This window comes from Nematocida major (assembly GCF_021653875.1).
Source record: "Nematocida major strain JUm2507 chromosome Unknown 2335, whole genome shotgun sequence".
Classification (NCBI taxonomy): Eukaryota; Fungi; Microsporidia; genus Nematocida; species Nematocida major.
In genome coordinates, this window is record NW_025952943.1 from 20941 (window position 1) to 42469 (window position 21529).

Genomic DNA, 21529 nt, shown 5'->3' on the forward strand with positions numbered 1-21529 from the left:
AGACTCACCCAAGCAGGCGCATAGCAACAGAAAACGCCTGCCCAGACCCGCCGCCTTGTCATAGGGAGCTCTACTAGTGCCATTTTGCCATAGCCCTTTGCAGTTTTGTGGGGGCCCAGGGAAGATTTTTGTGCCGCCTAAAGCCTGGCTATTCTCGTGCTTTGATATTGTTTTGCCTATGTCTGAAAGCGTGCACATTCGGGAATTTGGGCATGCGATGGGCATAGGCAAAACAATAAAAAAATCGCAGTTTTAGCGTCACAGCGCAGACTCTTGCTTCGATCTTAGCGTGCACTAAGAATTGCGTGGCTTTGTTTAGGCCGCATGCAGGAGCTTGGATAAGGAAAAATCTGTGGAGAGCATACCCAAATACGGGGTGCACATTTTTATGCCGATTGGCGAATAACGGGCGGAGAAACCCCCGTAATCAAAATTTGATTTTTCGCCTATAAAATCAGTTTTTTATGCTCCTGTATGGAAAAAGATTGCATAAAGATAGATCAGGAAAAGTTGAAAAAACTAGAAGCAAAGTTAGCTGAGGGCTTGCAGGATCTGGCTGCGGTTGGGAGCGTGTTTGATGGAAGCGTGAATGAGATCTCTAAAATGCTCAAGAGTTTGGACATGGACTTTCTGGCGGAGCAATCCACCGAGGAGTTTAAAGAGATCGTGCAGTTCGGCATAGACGAAGGCCTGCTAAGCATAGGGAGCAACATAGGAAACAAGAGTAAACAGGAGACAGAAGCCATCCAGATAGCGGTCACCCAAGCCGTACTGGCCAAAGTCACTAAAAACATCCGGGAAAACTTGAAAAAATGCTTTTTAATCGGCGGGGCCATCCAGAGAGATCTGAAAAAAAGCATTAAGTCTAAATTAGAAGCAGGCGCTCCTGTTGTGAAGAGCAAACGAGCAGCCCAGATAAAAGAGGCCCTGCACGAAAACCAGGCAACCATATCGAAGACGTTCCGTGGTATAGTAGAGTTCTGTGTCGAAAAGGTAAACGAATTAGACTACTATGCCATACTGGACAACCAGCTAAACAAACAGGAGTCATTACAACAAGAGGAGAAAAACCTCCCCAAAAAAAGGGGTAAAGCAGCAAAGCGCAGCTCTGCTTCACGGGGTGCTAATGGCCGCTCAAATGCGCGCTTCAGAAGCCGCGTGTGGATCATCTTGGTTGTGGCCCTTCTTCTACTCATAGTAATTAGCTACACGTTCCTATATACATACATGTATCCGAACACAGCCTTTGCTCTAGCAGTCAAAGGCTTTATGAAATCGCTAAAACACCTTATAAACCAAGAGAATACTTCCTGAGAGAAGAAGGTTCTTATACATTCATGCAAAGATGCCTTCAATAAAGCCATGCTCTGGAAACATTTCAAGCATTTTCTTGCCGAAAAGACTTGGCGCTGTGTTGCAGGCCGTCTCTGCCAAGCTTAAAAACAAAACGTAGCAGTTTGCAAAAGCATGCGTAGAGACACTTTATATTTTATTCTGAAAAAGAGCCCCGAGTCACTCCTCTTTTTGCATGCAGCTAGAATACTTTATTGCCTTGCTGATGTACTCCAGCAAAGAGGCCTTTCGCCCGGCTGTCTTTTCTTTGATAATCCCGTCCACAGCGGAGAACACTCTTTCTCTCCTTTCAAAAGACATAAACTCTTTCATTTTCTCGCACTCTTCTGGGTTTTTGTATGCAAGCAGCAAGAACAGCTCCTGGGTTTTGGTTATGTCCTGCCCTGCATGCATGGAGGTGCGCCCAAAGCTCAAAGCCTTCTCTGGCTGGTTGTTGCGGATGAACTCAATGAAGATTTGGCTGAATATAAGAGAAACCACGTGCGGATATTTGTCCAGAATCCCTGGGTGCTCCGTGGTTAGCAGCTTGTACATCTCTTCGACTTTTCCGGACATGCACAGCTCCTTGATCTTTTCTCGCATGCTGAGTATGGGGGTTTTCCCGTACCCCAGTGCGTCAAGCGTGCCCGTGTAGCACTCTGAGGAGAGATAGTCCATAATTAGCTTCAGCTCTCTTGGGGTGCTTTCGTCCATTGTTTATGCGCAAAGAGACTAATATGAATTTATTCCAAAGCTAGAACAAATAAACACCGGTGCCACCGTATGCTCTCAGGCCTGGCGGTGTGCTGCCCGTGTTCTTGCAGCAGAGTGCGGGGCCAAGACGCTGTATGGAGTCTCCTTAAGAAGCCTTTCTGCAGTGTCCAGCGCCAGGCGGGGGCTGACCTTCACCACTTCTAGCGTGGTTAGAACCTCCATTTCATCATCTTTCAGGATGCGCTCTCGAAGAAGAAGCAGCAAGGACGCGCAGAAGTATGGAATCATCACCCCCTTCGGGGTTTCCTCAAAGAACCGGTCCCACACCAGCATGGTTTCTCCAAGCGTGAACTCGGCAGAGAACAGAAGCACCATCCACCTGACATGGAAGGCGCTCCTGTTGAAAAGGTCTTTTTGCAGCACTCTAGCATGCAGCTTTGGGTCCTTCTTTTTAAGCAGGCGCAGCACCATCTTTTGCTGCCCAAATAGCCCAGTTTCAGTCTTGTCCATTTTTTCCGTGAAAAGGTCGCCAATGTCTGCCATGAGGTTGAAAAAACAGAAGTATGTGGCGGACTCGCTGTATGGCAGGTCGTCCCGCGAGAGCACATAGTACATAATTGCACAGACAATGTTCATTCCCTGCACGTATCCAATGGACTTGTTTGTGTGCACATAGACCTGCAAAATCCTGGCCAAAGCATTTTTGACAGGCTCGCCGTGCCGCACGCTCTCCAGATAGTCCGAATACATCCCGCAGACTGGCGTGATTTTTGTTCGGCGAATGTCTTTATCTATCAATTCTGCAACAGGCACGGGCGTGTGCAGGTCGGAAACATACTCCCTGTACAGCGCCTCTCTTTCCGCATAGAAAGCATTGTTTATTTCCAGGCCAGGGTTCAGCAGGCTTATCCATGTGTCTCGCCTGGATTTCATATGCTGGCGAAATTAATTTTTTTATGAAGCACAGAGTCGTTTTGGTGAATGGCGGCGTAGAAAGAAACATAGCAGCAATCCACGGAATGGGGGACGAGCTGGTTCCGCCCTTGAAGCTTGTTCGCGACCCATCTTTGGTGCTTCCTGACGAGGAGCCGGTGCCTGCAAACGCAGTGAGAATGACGCGGAAGAAGGCCGAAATAGTGGAGTACCAGGAGCCTGAGGACATCCAGATGCACGAAGAGGAGAAGATTCCGTGGATGCTGGAGGACAGCGAGCAGCGGGCGTTTGTGGGGAGAAAGACCCAGATAAAGGTCACCGAAGACTCAAAAAGCGCATACTATGCGATGGTCCGGGAGAAAAATGACATAAAGCTGTACAAAATAAGCAAATGGTACAAGTTTTCTCCCAAAATACAGTATGAGACGCTCAGCCTGGAGGAGGCCGAGGAAAAGCTCCAGAAAAGGTCTGCCAGAGACATGAGCGCCGAAAAAGAGCCGCGGAAGGGCGAGACGGACGAGTACAAAGAGGATGAGCTCGAGTACAAAGAGGTGTTTGACGACGACGACGGGGAGATAGACCTGGAGAGAGTTGAAAAAAAGAAAAAGAAGCGTCTGGACTCCGCAGGGAAGGATCTAAAAAAGCTGGTAAAGAACTACGAAAAGTTCGAGTCTGAATCCTCAAACGCGTCCTCAGACGAGGCCGAGTTGGAAGAGGTCCATAAAGAAGTAACAGAACTGGACGTGAAGATGCACCTGTACGCAGGGCCCATTTCCATTAAAAACCTGATCGAGAAGTTCAAAATGCGGTTCAAGGCCAACCCAAAGTCAAAAGAAACTTTCAGGGCCCTTATAAAAAAGATGTGTGTAATTAAAACAGACCAAACAACGGGGGAAAAGGTTTTAGTTCTTAAGGAAAATGAAGAGTAAACAATAAACAAAGAAATGCCAGACAAAAACAACTCATTGAGGCAGGAGAGGAGAATGCAGGCGATACACGAGCTGTTTGAGTCCGAGTCGCACTACGTATACGACCTGGTTTTGTGGACAAGGACCATAAAACACTTGGTGGTTAATACAACCACGCTCGATGTGTACAGCAAGCAGCTGTTTTTGTCCAATGTTATAGGAAACTTAGATTCGATATTCGAGATGCATGATGCAATTCTAATACACTTTATGAGATCTCTGAAGATATCCAGGAACACCCCAAAGGACGTGTTTTTGCGGCTTTCTGTGTCTGCCTCCGACCTCAGCAACACGCTTCACGCATACATGGCCAGAAAAGATGTGATGGCAAGCGCATATGCAGAGTATGCCAGCAAAATCCCGCAGGCCACAAAAACCATGAACATGCTTATGGAGAACAACCCGGAGTTTGAGGCAGAAATAATGGACGTGCTCCACCGAATAAACAGGCTGCATCTTGGGTGCTCGCACTTTATTCTGCGGCCAATGCAAAAGATTGCTAGATACCCGCTGCTTCTTCGGGCGATATTAAAGTATGCTTTGCCGGAGGAGGAGAGCGCGCTGTCGATATCCATAGCACAGATAGAGAAGGCAAACAACAAGGTGAACCAGAATGTGCAGTACTCCACCGAGTACTTTACGCTGTACCATCTCTCGCACGAGCTGAAATACAAGGAGAGGCCAGAGTTTTCCATTGGGATGATGCAAAAGGACAGGAAGCTGATACGGATGGAAGAGGAGATGACAATAATAACCCCGGAAGGCCGCAAGTCGGTTTCAATGGTTATACTGGACAATGCGATGTTTTTTGTGGAGTGCATGATCACTGTGAGAGGCATGCACAAAAGAACGCAGAAGACGCTGTTTGACCACTACATGGAGCCGTCTACAATCAGCGTGCGGCGCATGGAGAGCACAGGCAAAGAAGAAACGCAGCTGGAGGTCTCTTCGGAGGGCAGGACATATTTTATCGAGTGCAAGGAGTGGGAAGGCGAAGAGCTGGAAAAGACGATAAAAAGCATAAAGATTGCGCAGCAGGCCAAGTTCTACAACTTCACCGTTGAAGAGATGTGCAATGTGGTGGAGGGCGAAAAAGACGTGTGGCTCTGCTTGATCAACCCTCAGCCAATGGAAGCATGGAATGCAAAAGCGCTGGGCGACCTTGCTGTTGGAACAGAAAAATATTTGGAAGTAATTCTCAGAAATGACCGTGTTCGAGTAGTCAACAAAAAAACTGCAAGCCTTGTGTACAGCAGGCTTTTGTCTCATTTGTTTTTCATGATGGACCGAAGCGTATACAGCATCCGCATACATGGAGACTTAGCGAGGGCGCCCGTGGCGGTCGACCGAGTTGCAGCAAAGACAGAGGTCTCTTTTGTGAAAAGCAACCCAAACCCCAGCGAGAACAACATATTTCTGGTCGCCAAAAGGAAAGGATACTTGGGGTCGGAGGAGCTTTTGATATATAAGCTGTCAGGCGAGGCAAACGGAAAGCTGAGCAAAAGCGTGCACAAGCGCATGTACATTGCAGGCTCCATAACGGACGTGACTTTTCTGGGGAAAAACATGGTTATATCCTCAAACGACTTTGAGCTTATAGACCTAGTGGATCTCACCACGCAGGAGCTGTTAGACCCCTTGGACAAAACAATTGCGCTTTACGTAGGCAAGCCAGACTCCAGGCCTATAACCATGATGAAGGTGGAGGAAAACCAGTATCTGGTGGCGTTTGACGATGTGGGGTTCTATATTAATAGGTACGGGACCCGAAAAAAGGCCAATGTTGTGTTTCTATGGCTTATGCGCATAGACTACGTTTTTATTTTTAAAGAGTTTGTTGTTGCTATAGGAAAGAAGCGAGTTAAAATATTCACGCTGCAGGACGGAATAATGCGGGGAATATTTCCCATTGCAAACGGAAAGCACTTGAAGCACCCCGACCACATACTCATATACAATGACACAAACATTTATAGAATAAACTGCCCATAGAGCCAAAGCAGAATAGAACGCGCACGTGTGGCCGGTGCACCTTTAACGACAGTGCGCTTTAGCCAGAGCTTGGCATGTGCAAGCCGGAACTTTTGAATGGAGTAAACATCTTTGTTATTTCTTTTGTGCGCTGTTGGCCTTTGGATCTTACATTTTCATGCTGGTTCTAAGTTTTTGCTTTGCGCTTTCTGGAAGGCGGCGCGGCGAAAAAGCGGCTTATGCCTGTTCAGAAAGCGCCATTCCACGGGGCCTCCGTAAAAATAGCAGAGCCCGGACTATTTTAATATTTTGCGTTTTTACGGGAAAACTCACACAGTATACAAAACAGCATGTTCAAGAGATACAAGCTTAAGCCAAAAGTCATAAAGCCGCTTGCGGTCAGACACAAAACCGTGGGGGTGTCCAAACGAATATCCGACGATCTGCAGAAGATACTAAGCATGCTAAAGCACAGCTCATCAACAATTCGAATGCGGGGCGCCAGAGAAGCCGAAGGCCTAGAGTGTGTGTCTGAGGAGATGATCAAAGAGATAATGAAAATGTGCAAAAGCGACAAGAAAGAGGTGCGCGCGCTGTTCTATCGGATAGTTGCAAAGCTGCTAGCAAAGGCGCTGCCTGCAGAGCTGAAAAACTGGGAGAAGTATGTGATTCTGTATTTGGAGACAATGATGACGTGCACGGTCATAGACGTGCGGAAGGACAGTCTAAATCTGCTGGACATTTCGATGAAGTACTTTCCAGAGAAGGTGAATGCAATGAAGCAGGAGTTGATGCAGTGGCTGGAGAATGATGAGAAAATCATTTCACTGGAGGTTAAGTACACAAAATGGGTGCAGGACATCATAATGCGGCAGAAAGTCCTCATGGCCTTGCACAAGATTCCGCACACGGCCACGCCGTTTAACAGCCGCATATACTTGCTGCACAGCGGGCCGTTCGTCAATGGAGTGTATAAAGGAAAATAAACATAGAAGAGTGCACGGCTCGCCGGGGCTGAGGAAGAACGAAGATGCTTTGCACAAAAAGCCAGCGATAGTCTATCTCAGGGCGCGCATTCTTGCCCATCTGCCTTGCATAGAGGCGGAGGCATTTTATGGAACGGCCAGAAACAGCGCAGTCTTTGTGCGCTTGAAAAGAATTGCGCTGCAACAGAGCAAAGGCAGAAAGAGAGTTTCTGCTTTGCATGCGCGAGAAAATGCTTGGCCGGCTGTATTGCTGCGCATTCGGGGATATTAATAAGGAAAGCCACGCACGCAGGCAGACATGGGCTGATAGCACAGAACCTGCAGAGCCAGCATCCACAGCAAGCCCGCGCATGCCAACGATGCAAAGAAAAACAAAAGCCATTTGAAGCTTTTGCATAACACGCTAAATCACGCTACTAATTAGAAATTTTAAAATACAATCTACCGAAGGCCTTGCTTTTTTCGGATGAAATTGCGCAAGCACATGCTGAAACTCCAGAAGCTTCATTTTTTGTGTGCATGAAATAAATTAGAATAATGAGCAATTTACTGCAAATTGGCAGCTTCGGTGAGCCACACCAGCGAAAAGCCAATTTAGCCCATGCGTGCGGTTTAAAGACAAAAGTGCCTAAAACGGCTATTTATTTATCTACGCTGAAATAAGCGAAATTGCGAAGGCTCTAGCGCGTCGCCTTTCACTCGCGCGTGCCTCTTCATGGAGCGCTCTCGCGTGTATCGGTCTTTGCATATTCTATACAGGGTCTCCCAGGGGGACCTCCATGAGATTGTACTTGCCCTCTATTTCACAGAGATTTCTCACGCCCTCGCATGTAGCAAGCATCAGCGAGACCGCCGCGCCGGCTTCACTTTTCTTCACGTCTCCGCAGAGCACGCACTTTTTGGTTGAGATCACGCTTTGGACCCGGGTTTTTTCCTTTACATCCCAAATATACACTTCGCCGTCGCCCCCCGCCGTTACAATTTGGCTTGCACCGACCTGCTTCATAAGCGTGACCGGATAGTAAGTTTCTTCGTTCTCGGCCACTTTCCGGTGCGCTTTAAACACAAATCCGGTCCCCGGCTTATCCACATAGTCCACGCACACTTTCCCCACGGGCGTGCAATACGCAATTGTTCTCTGCTCCGTTCCCTGTATAAATATTATGTGGTCTATGGTTGTGCCCGACAGCAGCGTTTTCATGCCTGTTGTTTTCTCTGTCTCCATGTCGTACACGCATATTACTTTCCCGTCTGAAACGTAAACAAGCCTGTTTCCGTCCATGTGGCTGGCAGTTATTCTCCCGCTGGTTCGTGTTTCCTTTTCCTTTGCGCGCTTTGCAAGGTTGTACACCACGATCCCCCCGTACGCATAGGTAACCACAATGCGCTCGCTGTCTTTTGCATATATACCCACAACAAAATCTATCTTCAGATCGGTGTGCATGATATGAAATGCCGCCTTCATCAGATGGGACACCTTTGTTTTTCCTTCCACCATCCACAAGTCGCCCTTTGCGGTTCCTATGTACAGAGTGTTTAGATGCGTGCGAATGGAGGTTGCAGGCGAGTTTAGCGAAATGGACCGCGTTTCTTCTTTGCCCACTATCAGCAGAGTGCCGTCCCAGAGCCCGTATACAAGCTCGTCCCCGTGCTCTAGGCAGGATATGCTGCTATTGTGCTTGCTCATTTTTGTCTGTAAATATTTTCTGCATTTTTATTCGGGTTTTAGCCGATATTATCAAGCCTTTGGCGCGCCTTTGCTGCTCTATGTTGTGGTGCACCGCGTACAGAAGCGAGTACTTGTCCTTTTTGTAGAACTGCCGAATCGCGTCTTCGGCCCCGTCTATGTTCCTCTCTAGCAGAACCATCAAAACAAGAGCCACCTTGAGCATGCTCTGCACCTTCAGCGAGTGCTTTGACAGCTGGGATAGAAATCTCACAAAGCACACGGTCTCGGGGGTGTTCACCAGCGTGTTGTTTGTGATGTAGTACTGCAAGATGTCTGGAAGCAGGCTGTTTTCTATTCGCCTCGCCAAGAAGTTGTGCGTGGTCTCCAGAAACACCGAGAGAATAGACACTGTTTCGGCAGAGATTTTCCGGTTGAAGCCGTCCATATCCATTGTGTTAAAGATCTCTGCGGAAATGACCATGACATTGTCCGTGTTGTTATCCTTGTTGCTGGTCACCGTATCAGCACATATGCTCCTTGGCGGGTCTTCTGCGCGCTCTCCCTTGGTCTCCAGCAGGCCGCGTGCAGGAGCGCCAGGCCCTGCTGCGATCCTATGGTTTTGCTCTTGTGGCTTCTTCATTCCGTACAAGTGCTCGGCCACACCGCTGTCAAGCTCTTTGTAGGAGTACACTATGCTCTCCAGCAAGGGGTATATTTCTCTCACTATGTCCGCATTCTCTACCGTTATAAGATACACAACCTGCCGGAACACCCTCTGCAGGCACGCCTTGTCCAGGTAGGTCTTCTTTACGATTTTGTTGAGCACTCTAGGAATGAGCCGGAGCTCCTCAGAGATGCCTGCCGGCCCAGTGGCTCCCTGCCTGCTTTTGTACTCTGCATCTTTAAGCATATCGGCCAGCTTAATCGTCATGCCCACTATTCGCCCGTGGTATGCGTAGTCCAGCGCTGCATTTATGATGTTTAGCGACTGCATCACCTGCACGCCCTTTCTAAACAGCAGGCTAAGATAATAGTCGTACCCCATGTGAATTTCTTTTTCTATGTCCAGCATCTTTCCAACAGGGTGCGAGTCAATGTATGCTCTGTCTCCAGTTTTCTCAAGCACTTTCAGCAGGAGTGCTCTGGACAGCTGTGTGCCTGGCGGAATTCTCAGGTCAGTGCACACTTCGCTAAGAAGAAGCACAGACTCGCTGCCCACTCTTCCCACTCTGCTCAGCAGCACATCTTCAGGGCGCTGGGACGCAATTATGCTCACTATATCGTGGGCCATTCCCCCGCGTGCCTCTGCACATTCCAACTTCATTGCGCCTTCTTCCCGTGTTTTGCACAACCCTATGCCTTGCTCGGCCACTGTGGCTTTTCGGACTTTTCTCAGCCACTCCACCAGCAGCACCCGGTGCTTTTCTAGCGTGCCTTCAGGCACATAGCATCGTATGCGCGTGGCAGGGCCTCCAGAAGATAGCACCTTACTAGGCCCGCAGAGTGCACTGCAAGTCTCAATAGGAGCAGTTTCCACGGAACGCGCAACTTTTTCTGAGTATCCGCCCGCACACACAAGTTTCTGGCATGCAGTGCCTGCACTGTTTTTCACTCTGGACGGCCTCTCTGCGAGAAGATACATGACTGAGGCGCGCGCTACTTCCCCCACCAGATCCACGCCATGGCTCATCGCACCCAGAAGAAATGCCTCATTCTCTTGCACGGCGTCCACTATGCTTTTGCTCTGCGCAATTCCCTGGAGCATGCACTCTATTGCTGGCTGCGTGCGCCTGCACAGCGCGTCCACATACGCATGCTCGACTCCTATCCGCACAAAGTGGGAAAGGCCTTGCGGCGTTGCTTTTTCAATGCACAAAAGAACAGCCTCCTTAAACAGCTGCTCTTTATGCTCAGCCCCTCTCAAAAAAACCCAAAGCCTCTCCTCCAGCCCAGAAACCTCGGACAGCGCAGACAGCTTGCGCAAGCACCAGCACATAAGCTGGGCAACTTCTGCGTGCACGTCCCTTCTTTTTGTGCATGCAAGCACGCTTATGTACTCTGAGAAGAGGCCGGGGACGTAGCTCGCTTGGAAAAACTTCTGCAAAGCCTCTTTGTGCAGCGCGGCCCCTCTTTGGTCTGCAAATCTCAGCGTTTCAAACAGAACATATGCAGATGCTTTTCTATTTCCCTCGGCGCTCGAGTAATTTTTGACAAGATCCTCCAGCGAAGTCTTTTTTTGCATGTATGCAAAGAGAGCCTCCATGAAAAATAAAACTGAAGTTCTTAAATAGTTTGTGCGGGCAGGAAACAAAGGAATAAACCGTAAGAATTATTTATATTCTACTTTCGCTCTTCTTATCTTGATTCTCCAGTAAATTGTCAGCCAACCATAAAAATCCGTCCGTTATTATGTTTATGTCCTTTGTAATGGCAGAGCATGTTATAATCATCCACGGCCTTCCTGCAAATAAGACCTTGGGATTTAGCTTGTCGTACAGATTTTTGTTTACCTCGTCCACCTCAGAGTCTGGTATTTTATCTATCTTATTGGCAATTACTAAAACAGGATATCTACTGGGCTTTCCTCCGTTTGACAGCATCCTCTCTAGCTCGGAAACTGCAGATCCCCATCTATCTGAGTCCTGTATGTCAATAACATATACCATTCCGGACAGCCCATCGGTGTAAAACTCCCACAAAGACCTTATTTTATGCTGGCCTCCAATGTCCCATACAGTAATTCCCACACTCCCTATCTTTATGGTTTCAACATTGAAACCAACTGTTGGGACAGTTGTTGGATCAGAGCCTTCAACCACTTTAAGATGCAAAAGATATAAAATGGTCGTCTTTCCTGCGTTATCCAGCCCCAGCATCAAAACCTTTTTAGGCGTCTTCTTAGTAAAAGCACTAAGAATATTACTTACTACACTGCCCATTTATTTCATACATAAAAAATAAATTATTAAATACGAATTAATTGAAAACTTCGGCCCGATTGTAAATAAACAAACCCATGCAAAACTGGCCTTTCGATTGGCTCACTCTAAAACTGCCCATAGAATGTTTTAGGGCCACAATTTAAGCAATAAGCAATTGACACTTCATGAAAATTAGAAGAAACCTTATAGCCGGGCTATTGCTAAAAGCCATCGAGTGCACATTCAACTGGCAGTACTGCAATCTAATGGGAGAGCTAAACGCCCTGCAGAACAGCATATGCAGACTGTACAGGAGCAAGCTAGCAGCAAGGCAGCCTTGGATGATGGGGCAAAACACACCCAAGCCGCCTCTGCTTTCTGCCACAGTTCTAAGGCCGGCATACACCTACTCAATGGACTCCAGCGCGGCGACCCAGCACGAAAGAAACATCATGATGGAGAGAGCCCAGCAGGAAGTCAGTGCGAAGACCCTTCAGGGGAGCCTGTGCGGAAATAGGTCGTTGCTTCTGTGCCTCCCCTCCGCAGCCAGCCCTGTTGAGTCGAGCCCCTTAGAGCCATTGCCGCTTGGAGGGTTATCTCCTGAAATGCATCCGCATGGGATACCGCTGCACGACGCACCGCGCGACGTGGCCATGCACGATGTAATGCTGGCGCACGACATGCACGCGGCCGAAGCGTTTTCGCATGGAGCTATCCTGCCGCATGAGCCTATGCCGAGCCCTAAAGTAATGCCGCCGCACGACATTTCCACAGACACGCCGGCGCCCTCCGGTCTTCCAAATTTAGTCATCACAATAGGGAGCACAGACAAGCATGGAAACACGGTTAACGACATGATATCCAGAATTGTCATCAGAAAGGACGGAACCTCCCCGGAAGTGCACACAAGCATAGGCCCGAACGTGAGCATAAACGATATGTGCTTGAAGCAGCCTATGCTTTGCCGCAACGAGGCGTCTCCCTCTTCCGCCGGATTTATAGGCACACGGGCAAGCAGCCTTGCCCCAACTAATGTAGGCGTCATCACCGGGTCCTTTAATGCCAGTTCAGGCTTTGAGAATAGGAGCATTGTGGCATCTGTTCCGCCGAGTGTCCCAAGCCACACAGCTATGGAAAAAAACCCTGCGCCCACAAAAACTGTGCCTATAAAGCCCATAAAGCCTTCTGGCATTAGCACGGCGAAAAAAACAAAGAAGCCTTATAAAGAATACGACGAAGACTCTAGCTCGTCCAGCGATAGCCGCCATTCGAAAAAGAAAAGCGACTTGTACAAGCTGAAGGAAGAGCTGAAGAGGCAGAAAGCCATGCTCAAGCGTGAGCTCAAAACGCAGTTTATGGAGAGCGAGAAAAAGCTCCAGAAAGAGATAAAAGATCTGAAGAGGAAAAAAATCGAGGAGGAGGGCTTTTTAGAAAGGCTTAGAAACTTTAGGTGGGAAAAGTCCAAGAAGAGGCCTGAAATCAAATACACGGACCCCAGCGAGTACTCTTCTCCAGCCTTGTCCACCAAAAGCCCTGGCGCAAGCGCCTCTGATACGATCCAAGTTCCATGGAGTCAGCCAAACAACGAGCCTACGTATATTTCGCACTCAAACACCGGGAACAAAGAGGCGCTGATGCGAATAGAAAGAGCATTGCGCGACCTGGAAAGAAGAACTGATCCAGAAATTTTGCAGGTTGAGCCGCCCAGAACACGACACACGCACACACATCATCACTATGTCGAAGCCGAACCAGCCCCCCGGCCCACTGTTGTCTATAAGCACTCAATTTCCCCGATTGAATATACCACGACCTCAGACAGCCCGGAATATGTAATCAACCGGCCTTCCCTGTCCAAGAGAAAAAACAACCAGGTAGTTTATATAAGAGCTAGCAGTATATTATAAGAATAAAATACCGACTAATTAGCTGGTTCTTCAAAATTATAAGAGCACTCCAGAAAAGCCCCGCACACTCCAGCCAGTCTCTAGCACAGGCCCTGCGCCCACAGCACTTTTTGGCTCTGTGCAGCGCTCGCTTCCTGCTGCCTGCTGGCGCGCTGCTCTTGTTTTTGAAAGAGGCCGTGCAAAATGTGCCCACCTCAAACGAGCAAACGCATGTGCATTTTGTGCGCGCCCATAAAATCTAGAGCTGCAACTCCATCCAGGCGCTCTTCAAAGCCACGCCAGGTCTCTGGCACACCCCAAATATCACAAAGTACAGGAAGCACGCCTGGCCTGGGCAGATGCCTTTTCTCTGCCCAGCCGCATTGAGGGAATCCCAAAGCACGCGGCCCCTTGAGTGTTTTCTGCAAATTAATAAATGCGCGCAATTCCAGCATAAGAGCATCTTCCCATAATTTTAATTTTATGTTTCGAGACATTTATAGAGAGTCATTGAAAATAGACACGCTGGAAGTCCACCTGGCAAACGACAGAAACGGGAGGGTCTTTCCGTACGACAGAGAAATCGACCGAATACTCCCGGAGTGCTACAAAACGGCAATCCGCGGAACCAAGGAGGAAAAAATCGATAAGTTCTCGGAGGGAACGCTCTTCTATGTGTTTTTCAACCATTGTGGGAAAAGGGCGCAGAAGGACGCGTATGACAGGCTGCTTCGGCTGGGCTGGATGTATAGCAAGGAGATGAAAACCTTCGTGCAGATCATAAAAAAAGACATAGAGCCTGGGCTTATCTTGTATTTCGACTACTGCACATGGAAGAAGGTGACCAAGGAGGTGAGCATTGACCAAGAGTTTCTGAGCACGCTAGAAGAAAAAAGTATTTAATACGCGGCTCATTCCAGACTTACGAAATGGCCTGCATAGGAGTTGCGCTCTGTCTGTAATAAATCGGCAGCGCTGTGTGCATATTATTTATTTTAAATTTTATTTAAGACTATGAAGATTGTTGAAGAAGTTTTGCCGTGTTCCCTTCCTGTGGACTATTTTGCAAGCGCCGCCTTCCAGACGGGAATGTATTTTATTTCGTACACGCACATCTACAAATATACATTAGCAGGCACGCTGGAAAAATATGCGTTTCCGTCGATCTCGCCTTCTTTTAGCAAGATTTCAGCAACTGTGCACGGCGAGTATATAATATTCACGCACGGAAACACGCAAACAGTGTACAACCCGGCGATCGGGCACACTGCGACAGTTACTCTCCCAAAAACACCTACCCGCGTGCTTGTTGATGGGTATACGGTTGTCAGCATGTTTTTGAACGAAGTGTACATATACAGCATAAACGACACAAAAGTCCGGAGGTACAAAATGGCGCAGAATCGGCTCATATGCAGGTACCGGATAAAAAAGCTGGCCCGGCAGGGGGAAAGGGTGCTGCTGCTGGAGGAGAAGGTGCTGGAGGTGGGGCTGGATCTGAAGGAGAAGAAAAGCGCAAGGCTGGTGGCGGAGGGCGAGGATGCGCGCGCGCCTGTCTTTGTGAAGAGGCCTGTGCTTATCGAGCCAGAGCCTGTTACATTTTGCAGCGAGCGGCTGGACGACATCATATGCACATCGTGGGGCGCAATTATGAAGTACGCAAGCGGGGTGGAGGTGTATGGCGAAAAGGGAGAAGACTACAAGCTTCTGTACATATACAAGACCACGGGAAAGGTCATCAACTCCGAAGACCGGCTAGAGGCAGAGGGCCGGGTCTTCTTGCGGGAAAAGCGCATGGAGGGCGGAGTGCCTGTGGAGTGCATAGTCGAGCTGGGTCGCGCGTGCCCAGCCGTGGTGCTCCAGGTCAAGGAGACAGAGAAGGTGCACGTTCTCAACAAAGGGGTTATGCTGGTTGAGGGCTTGCCTTCCAGGCTTGTAAAGTACCAGGCAGAGCAAAGCGAGTACAAGCTAAGCTCAATCGAAATGAACAGGGAAAAGGCTCTGCAGAGAAGCGAGGAGCTTGTCCTTGACGAAAGCATGCGGTACTTGGAGAAGTACAAGGAAATTGAGTTTTTTGTGCGCGATGCCACAGAGGAGGAAAACGCGCTGTATTTGGAGAAAATACTGAATTCTTTTAAGCAAGACGTGGTGCTTCGGGTGGTTTCGCTTGGAATCATGCTGGAGAAGAAAATCGAATACATAAAGGAGACCAGCGAGGAGATCAAGCGGATCGAGAAGAGCACGAAGGAAAAAATAGAGAACATTGCCGAGAACAACGACCGAATAATATCCCGTGTGGGGGAAATAATATCCAAAATCAAGGACATCTACATGAGCATTCAGGAAAACCAGGAGGCTCCGTCAAAGAGCATGCAGGCCATGCTGGAAAGAATTCGGAGTCTGAAGGAGAAGGCAAAGGAGAAGGGCACAGTCCAGAACATTGTAAAGCTAAAGGGAGAGTACTATTTGCTGAAGGAGCAGAATAGGTATTTATTGAAAAAACTGGAGCTGCTGGGATAGATCGGCAGAGGCAGAGAGGCTTGGAAGGCCATTGCAGAATAGTTTCGCCTTTATTGTGCGCGTGCTGGGAATTTTCTGCGTTCGGGCCTGGGCCATACTTACAAGCAAATAGGGGAGCCTATAGTAGTTATTCAGAATAAAAGTTTTGCCTGTGTGCTAGTTCGGCTCTTCTTTGCTATGTTTTAAAGGCGCAACTTCAGCGTGGTTGCAGTGTTTGCGAGTGTACGCGTGCAGAAAAGAAGCACAGTACAGGCTTTTCACGCTGTGTCTGGACGAGTGGCGCATCCAAAAGGGCATGCATGGTTAGCATGGCGCAGAGCTTAAAAAGCCTGTAGTTACAGACCGCAAGCATAAGAGCCAGGATGCTGCTTGATGGCCCACTCATGCTATGAGCTAAAGCAAAGCCGCGGGCATCAGTATCTTAAGAACGGGCAGAGGGAGCTTTGGGCAAGATGTGTAGCGCCAAGGCCTTGCCCTTCTGTGTGCAAGAAAAGTCTGTGGCGAGCGCAATGCCGCGGGTGTGTTTACATTTCTACAAGAAATGACCCCAAAAAACTTGCTAATTAGAAAAAATGATTCTATATGCGGAAGAAAAAAGCAAAGATCCGTCGAAGTCAAAAATAGGCCCGCGCTTGCAATAAAAACAAACAAAAACAAAAGCATCCAAGACCCCCTGCATGGGATCTTTTTGCTTATTAATAATGCACTTCATTTGTTTTTAGGGTATAAATATGCAAAGAGATGATCATCACACCATGCAATCAGAGACATCAAAAGAAAAAAGACCATTCTTGGCTTTTGCTTACCGCAGATGCAAGAAGTCACTGTTGCAGATTCCCAAAAGTACAAAAAAAGGAATCACGAAGGCAGTCAAGTACACTATAAATCTTTTCAAAAAGAGAAAGTCTACCAAAGGCGCAGGAAAGAAGACTTGCTCAAGTTGCTTGGAGAGGGAGAAGGCATCTGCGGGTGTGCAGAAAGCAGAGGGGCCATCCCAAAAGGCGAGTGCAGACGCGAACTCCAATGCCTCGGGCGCTGAGATGGAGGAAAGCCCAGAGGTGTTTGCTGGGGTGCTAGAATACCTCAACGCGCTGATGGCTATTTTTGGGAATGCAAACCCAAAGACCAGCGACTTCACTATGCCAATTGTCTTGCTAAACCACCTAAAGGAGAACAAGACCGGGGACCGCACTGAGCTGGAGAACCTGGAGGAGTCTATCTGCTCTACTCTTTCCCAGGGAAGCGAGGACAGCCCGCTTCTTAGTGGAAACACCGTCAAATACCTTATAGCCAAAACACTTGATCCCAGCCTCTACGTTAGACACTGGCTAGGAAAGAACAAATGCCTGCGCAGAACATACGTGAACATGTACTATGCCATTTTGGGCCCATTGAATGTAGACGACCGAGACTGTTTAAGAAGCGCAAGAAATGTCACTGCTCTTCTTGATGTGGTAAAGCAGGTGAAAAAACACATTATAAGCCTGATGGAAAACACAAGGAATCTAAAGAGAACGGGCACCAACATCGAAGTCAGCATGCAGATGGAGTCCTTTGTCAGCGAAATCGAAGTAACTGAAGAAATTGAAAACTTCCTGAACCCCAAGCCAGTTATTGTTCAGGAGGAAGCTGCAATTGAGCCAGAAAGCACAGAGCAGACTGCCCCCGCTGAACAGCCAGCTGAACCAGTTGAATCAGCATCCATTGAGCAGCCAGCTGAGACTGTCCAGACTGCCCCCATTGAGCAGCCAGCTGAATCTGCTCCCATTGAGCAGCCAGTTGAACCAGCTGAATCTGCCCCCGCTGAACTAGTTGAATCTGAACCGGTTGAATCAGCATCCATTGAGCAACCAGCTGAACCAGTCGAGACTGCCCCCATTGAGCAACCAGCTGAACCAGTTGAATCAGCATCCATTGAGCAACCAGCTGAGACTGTCCAGACTGCCCCCATTGAGCAGCCAGCTGAGACTGTCGAGACTGTCCCCATTGAACAGCCAGTTGAACCAGTTGAATCAGCATCCATTGAGCAGCCAGCTGAGACTGTCGAGACTGCCCTCGCTGAACAGCCAGTTGAACCAGTTGAGACTGCCTCCGCTGAACTAGTTGAACCAGTTGAAGCTGCCCCCATTGAACAGCCAGTTGAATCTGAACCGGTTGAAGCTGCCCCCATTGAACAGCCAGTTGAATCTGAACCGGTTGAATCAGCATCCATTGAGCAGCCAGCTGAAGCTGCCCCCATTGAACTAGTTGAACCAGCTGAATCTGCACCCGCTGAACTAGTTGAAGCTACCGAGCCTGCAAACCATGAGAAAGAAATTGAGCCAACTGTGACTGCTGAATCTGCGTCCATTGAGCAGCTAGTTGTGCCAGTTGAATCTTTCGCTACTGAAGAGGACTTTTCGCTCGTGCCTGTAGATGCTAAGGAGAAACCTGCACCTCCAAAGCTCGCAGAGCCTTCCTCTACAGACGGAGAGTCTGAACAAGCAGAAGCCTCTGCTTCTTGCCAATCGTCAGAGCCTCTCTCTGAAAGTGCAAAATCCGATGAGCTTCCCCAGGCTGCCATAGAAAGCTGTGCACATGTGCTCCCCAACAGGTGCACAGCAGTAATGGCAGTGGAAGAGCCATCCCCCAGCCCAAAGTAGGACTCTGCACCCTGCCTTGAGCTATATGCATAATAAACATGGTTGCCACAGGCAATTAATGCTAAAACACACTCTTAAATTTTGTAATACCTAGCCTATACTGGGCTATTTATATCTTCATGTGCAGGTAAACTGTGTGTGGCCTAAAATGCAATTTATTTGCTTGTGGGGCATTACGCAAGCCTGTCACTTCTATTTGAGACCCACTATAGAGTTCTCGTGGGGCGCTGCGCTCTGTATATAAAACACGGTTGGGTACATCTGCACAATGTCTTCTATCTCTATTGCGGATATAAAGCCTTTTTTAGTCAACTTCTTTATGGAGGTTGTTCCATTGTGTGCTAAGTAGAGAAAAAGAGAAGCAGAGGTATAGAATACAATTTGGTCTGGAGAAAAAATTCTCGTAATAGAGCTGATTTCAAATGTTTCCAGATATGTTTTTTCGCGGCCGGAGCCTGCTCTGCCGGCGGGCTTCTCTGTGCTCTGCAAGTACACAGTGTTCTTGATGTACTCGACCGACTTTTTGTACTCCTCGGTTATTCGGATTTTCACTGCTACGTTATTCCGGACCGAGGCCTTTGAGAAGGAAAGCACATTCTGGCTGCGGAGAGACAAAGTCAGATACTCTAGGAGAAAATAGTCGTATGCACTCAGCTCGCTAAGCACAAAAACAGGCTGCCCTGTCCAAAGCGCCTTTTTTATTGCCCGGATACACTCTAGCACGGTTTTTCTCGGGTACGCTTTGTTGTTTATTTCCAGAGGCCCTGCATGCGCTAGCGTGCAGTCTTCAGGAGACATCTTCAAAAGATCCTTGCTAAGAATGTACGCCTTCTTGAACGACTGCTTCTTCACAAACAGGCCTATGATCTCGGCCTTGGCCTGCTCGCAATGCTCGCTGTGCATGACCACGTCAACGCCCACCCCCATTGCAACGTGTCTGGTAAGCGCGTCTTTCATTTGGCCGTCTGCTCGCATGCACATCTCTTCGCACATTCTGCTGTACAGCGCCTCTCTTTCGTCCTTCTCCAAGAAAGCATTTTTTGGCATGTCCGTTTTCTCTGGGGCGGCGCCTTCCTCGTTTTCTCCGCTCAGAGCCACTCTGTACATGTCTGCTGCTCCTTCTGCGCCCGAGGCCTTCTCCAGGGCTCCGTCCTCCACCATCTCGCCTATGTACTCCATAAGCTCGTTCAGATACTTTTTGGACGTGAAGTGCTTAGAGAGCTCCACCGGAGACTCCTTTCTAAGGTCTCGATACGTGGCCACTTCCCAGTTTTCTTCTCTTGCCTCGTAGAATGCCTTCACTTTGTCCCGTATGTTTTGGGTCGAAAATGGAAAGACCGAGAAAATAACGTAAAGGGGCAGATTGTCAACTGTTTCATGAGACTTGCTCACCACCGCCCCCGACGCCCTCCAGTGCTTTTGCAGCACTTGCATCCTGTCCTGCTTTTTTATCAAATATCCGTTGCTTTCTGACTTGAACATGTCGTTGTACGCCGAAAACAGGATGCCCCTAAAGTATTTCTTGTACTCAGCCGGCAGCTTGTGTGGGTCCTCCTGTGTAAATGCCCCTGGGCTGTGCTCGTCGTCGGGATACGAGTAATCAACCACCCCGCTATTTGTGATTATGCTGAACGCCCGGTGGCCCTCTCTCCGTATGCACTCCACCACTGCAGCGTCTGTTGGGTCTATGCTGGCGACTTTAAAGACATTTCTGGTGATGGTTTTCGACGGATAGTTTATGTACACGCGAACCACGTCGATCTTGCTGGAGGCATTGGCTGTTCTTACAACCGTGTTCTTGTCTATTGTGTGCTTGCTCCCCAAAACCTCCGATATTTTCTGGTGGAATGTTTTGTTGTACACAATCGCATGCTCTTTCAGCACCAGGCCCTCAATAGCCTGTGTGCGCATTTCTGTGTTTATGTACTCGTTCTGCGGTTCTAGCGCCCCTTCCGTGCTTGCGTGTGTTTTTTCTTCGAACTTTTTCTTTTGCTGCTCGTAGTATTCGTTCAGGATGTACCTCAGCCGCCGCGTCTTCCCCTCAAACTCAGTCATCACTTTTATTTGGTCCTTGAACTCGCACAGCACGTGCCGCAGCGCAGCGTGCGCCTGCCGGTTTTTTATGCCCAGGCGCTCCTTTATCATCTGTGTTGAGGTTCCATCAGGGCCTAGCAACATGCCTTTTATTTGCGTGTAAATAGGCACGTGCTTCAGCAAGTGTGTTGGCGGCGGATAGTCCAAGGGCTCGCTCTGGACAGGCTCTTTCTTGCTTGATATAGATATAGCATTCCCTGCCTTTTCGACTATGCCTAGATTCACCAGTTTCTTGATGAAGTAGAAGAAGGACTTCGCGCCTATCTTAAGCTTAATCCGGACTTCGCTGCAGCTCACCGGCTTGCTGTGCACAAGCAGCTCGTGGAATATAAAGTAGTACTCTGGGCAGTTGAAATTCAGCCGGCCGTTGGTGATGTGCTTTGTGAACTCTTTGTTTGTAGCCCGCACATACGACGTTCTGTGGAAAGTATGGTCTTTTACAAACGCCAATGGGTCCAAAGTCTCCTCCACGTGCTTGACCGAGGCCTCTGTTACAACCTCGGCAGAGCCTGCATCTACCAGCATTCTTATCTCATTTTTGTTTAAATCTTCCAGTTTCATTCCATAGAACCCTGCCTCGCATAAATCCTCTACTTCCAGCATCTCCAGAGTTCGACTCTTAAAAATACAAAATATTTAAATACTTTATTATCATATATGTGCCGCATGACTTCGGCTGCCGCGCACTTGTGGGTGTATGGACAGGATAAATAGCAGGCACAAACCGCACAGAACTCGCCAATGCTTGTACTTGAGCCATTCAGCGCTTTCCAGAAACTACGCCATTCGTTGCCTCTTTCCAAACGCGTGCAAAGTTTGCCTGCAGAAATCAGGTTCTACAGACAGGCACGCTCTTTCCTGCGGCAGTGCAGCAGTTGCCAGCATGCAAGTCT

The 21529-nt window shown here is 48.5% G+C and overlaps 14 protein-coding genes across 14 annotated transcripts; 8 read left to right on the forward strand and 6 right to left on the reverse strand.

Moving 5' to 3' along the window:
* Window positions 1-474: 474 nt before the first annotated feature.
* NEMAJ01_1779 (uncharacterized protein) lies at window positions 475-1314 on the forward strand (the record flags this gene model as incomplete). Its single annotated transcript, XM_047915617.1, has 1 exon — window positions 475-1314. The coding sequence occupies one exon, from the start codon at window positions 475-477 to the stop codon at window positions 1312-1314; it is 840 nt and encodes a 279-aa protein (XP_047771574.1).
* Window positions 1315-1512: 198 nt separating this feature from the next.
* NEMAJ01_1780 (glucose-induced degradation protein 8) lies at window positions 1513-2046 on the reverse strand (the record flags this gene model as incomplete). Its single annotated transcript, XM_047915618.1, has 1 exon — window positions 1513-2046. The coding sequence occupies one exon, from the start codon at window positions 2044-2046 to the stop codon at window positions 1513-1515; it is 534 nt and encodes a 177-aa protein (XP_047771575.1).
* Window positions 2047-2121: 75 nt separating this feature from the next.
* On the reverse strand, window positions 2122-2979 carry NEMAJ01_1781 (TBC1 domain family member 13; the record flags this gene model as incomplete). The annotated part of the gene is made up of 1 exon (XM_047915619.1): window positions 2122-2979. One exon carries the CDS (start codon window positions 2977-2979, stop codon window positions 2122-2124), a length of 858 nt encoding a protein of 285 aa, XP_047771576.1.
* A 23-nt stretch (window positions 2980-3002) lies between these two features.
* NEMAJ01_1782 (uncharacterized protein) lies at window positions 3003-3908 on the forward strand (the record flags this gene model as incomplete). Its single annotated transcript, XM_047915620.1, has 1 exon — window positions 3003-3908. One exon carries the CDS (start codon window positions 3003-3005, stop codon window positions 3906-3908), a length of 906 nt encoding a protein of 301 aa, XP_047771577.1.
* A 15-nt stretch (window positions 3909-3923) lies between these two features.
* Window positions 3924-5939, forward strand: NEMAJ01_1783 (uncharacterized protein; the record flags this gene model as incomplete). The annotated part of the gene is made up of 1 exon (XM_047915621.1): window positions 3924-5939. The coding sequence occupies one exon, from the start codon at window positions 3924-3926 to the stop codon at window positions 5937-5939; it is 2016 nt and encodes a 671-aa protein (XP_047771578.1).
* Window positions 5940-6268: 329 nt separating this feature from the next.
* On the forward strand, window positions 6269-6904 carry NEMAJ01_1784 (uncharacterized protein; the record flags this gene model as incomplete). The annotated part of the gene is made up of 1 exon (XM_047915622.1): window positions 6269-6904. One exon carries the CDS (start codon window positions 6269-6271, stop codon window positions 6902-6904), a length of 636 nt encoding a protein of 211 aa, XP_047771579.1.
* Window positions 6905-7655: 751 nt separating this feature from the next.
* Window positions 7656-8591, reverse strand: NEMAJ01_1785 (uncharacterized protein; the record flags this gene model as incomplete). The annotated part of the gene is made up of 1 exon (XM_047915623.1): window positions 7656-8591. The coding sequence occupies one exon, from the start codon at window positions 8589-8591 to the stop codon at window positions 7656-7658; it is 936 nt and encodes a 311-aa protein (XP_047771580.1).
* Window positions 8575-10836, reverse strand: NEMAJ01_1786 (uncharacterized protein; the record flags this gene model as incomplete). Its single annotated transcript, XM_047915624.1, has 1 exon — window positions 8575-10836. One exon carries the CDS (start codon window positions 10834-10836, stop codon window positions 8575-8577), a length of 2262 nt encoding a protein of 753 aa, XP_047771581.1.
* A 70-nt stretch (window positions 10837-10906) lies between these two features.
* NEMAJ01_1787 (ADP-ribosylation factor 1/2) lies at window positions 10907-11512 on the reverse strand (the record flags this gene model as incomplete). The annotated part of the gene is made up of 1 exon (XM_047915625.1): window positions 10907-11512. One exon carries the CDS (start codon window positions 11510-11512, stop codon window positions 10907-10909), a length of 606 nt encoding a protein of 201 aa, XP_047771582.1.
* Window positions 11513-11679: 167 nt separating this feature from the next.
* On the forward strand, window positions 11680-13401 carry NEMAJ01_1788 (uncharacterized protein; the record flags this gene model as incomplete). The annotated part of the gene is made up of 1 exon (XM_047915626.1): window positions 11680-13401. The coding sequence occupies one exon, from the start codon at window positions 11680-11682 to the stop codon at window positions 13399-13401; it is 1722 nt and encodes a 573-aa protein (XP_047771583.1).
* Window positions 13402-13863: 462 nt separating this feature from the next.
* Window positions 13864-14283, forward strand: NEMAJ01_1789 (uncharacterized protein; the record flags this gene model as incomplete). The annotated part of the gene is made up of 1 exon (XM_047915627.1): window positions 13864-14283. One exon carries the CDS (start codon window positions 13864-13866, stop codon window positions 14281-14283), a length of 420 nt encoding a protein of 139 aa, XP_047771584.1.
* A 111-nt stretch (window positions 14284-14394) lies between these two features.
* NEMAJ01_1790 (uncharacterized protein) lies at window positions 14395-15900 on the forward strand (the record flags this gene model as incomplete). Its single annotated transcript, XM_047915628.1, has 1 exon — window positions 14395-15900. One exon carries the CDS (start codon window positions 14395-14397, stop codon window positions 15898-15900), a length of 1506 nt encoding a protein of 501 aa, XP_047771585.1.
* A 731-nt stretch (window positions 15901-16631) lies between these two features.
* Window positions 16632-18542, forward strand: NEMAJ01_1791 (uncharacterized protein; the record flags this gene model as incomplete). Its single annotated transcript, XM_047915629.1, has 1 exon — window positions 16632-18542. One exon carries the CDS (start codon window positions 16632-16634, stop codon window positions 18540-18542), a length of 1911 nt encoding a protein of 636 aa, XP_047771586.1.
* Window positions 18543-18734: 192 nt separating this feature from the next.
* On the reverse strand, window positions 18735-21239 carry NEMAJ01_1792 (uncharacterized protein; the record flags this gene model as incomplete). Its single annotated transcript, XM_047915630.1, has 1 exon — window positions 18735-21239. One exon carries the CDS (start codon window positions 21237-21239, stop codon window positions 18735-18737), a length of 2505 nt encoding a protein of 834 aa, XP_047771587.1.
* Between the last annotated feature and the right edge of the window lie 290 nt (window positions 21240-21529).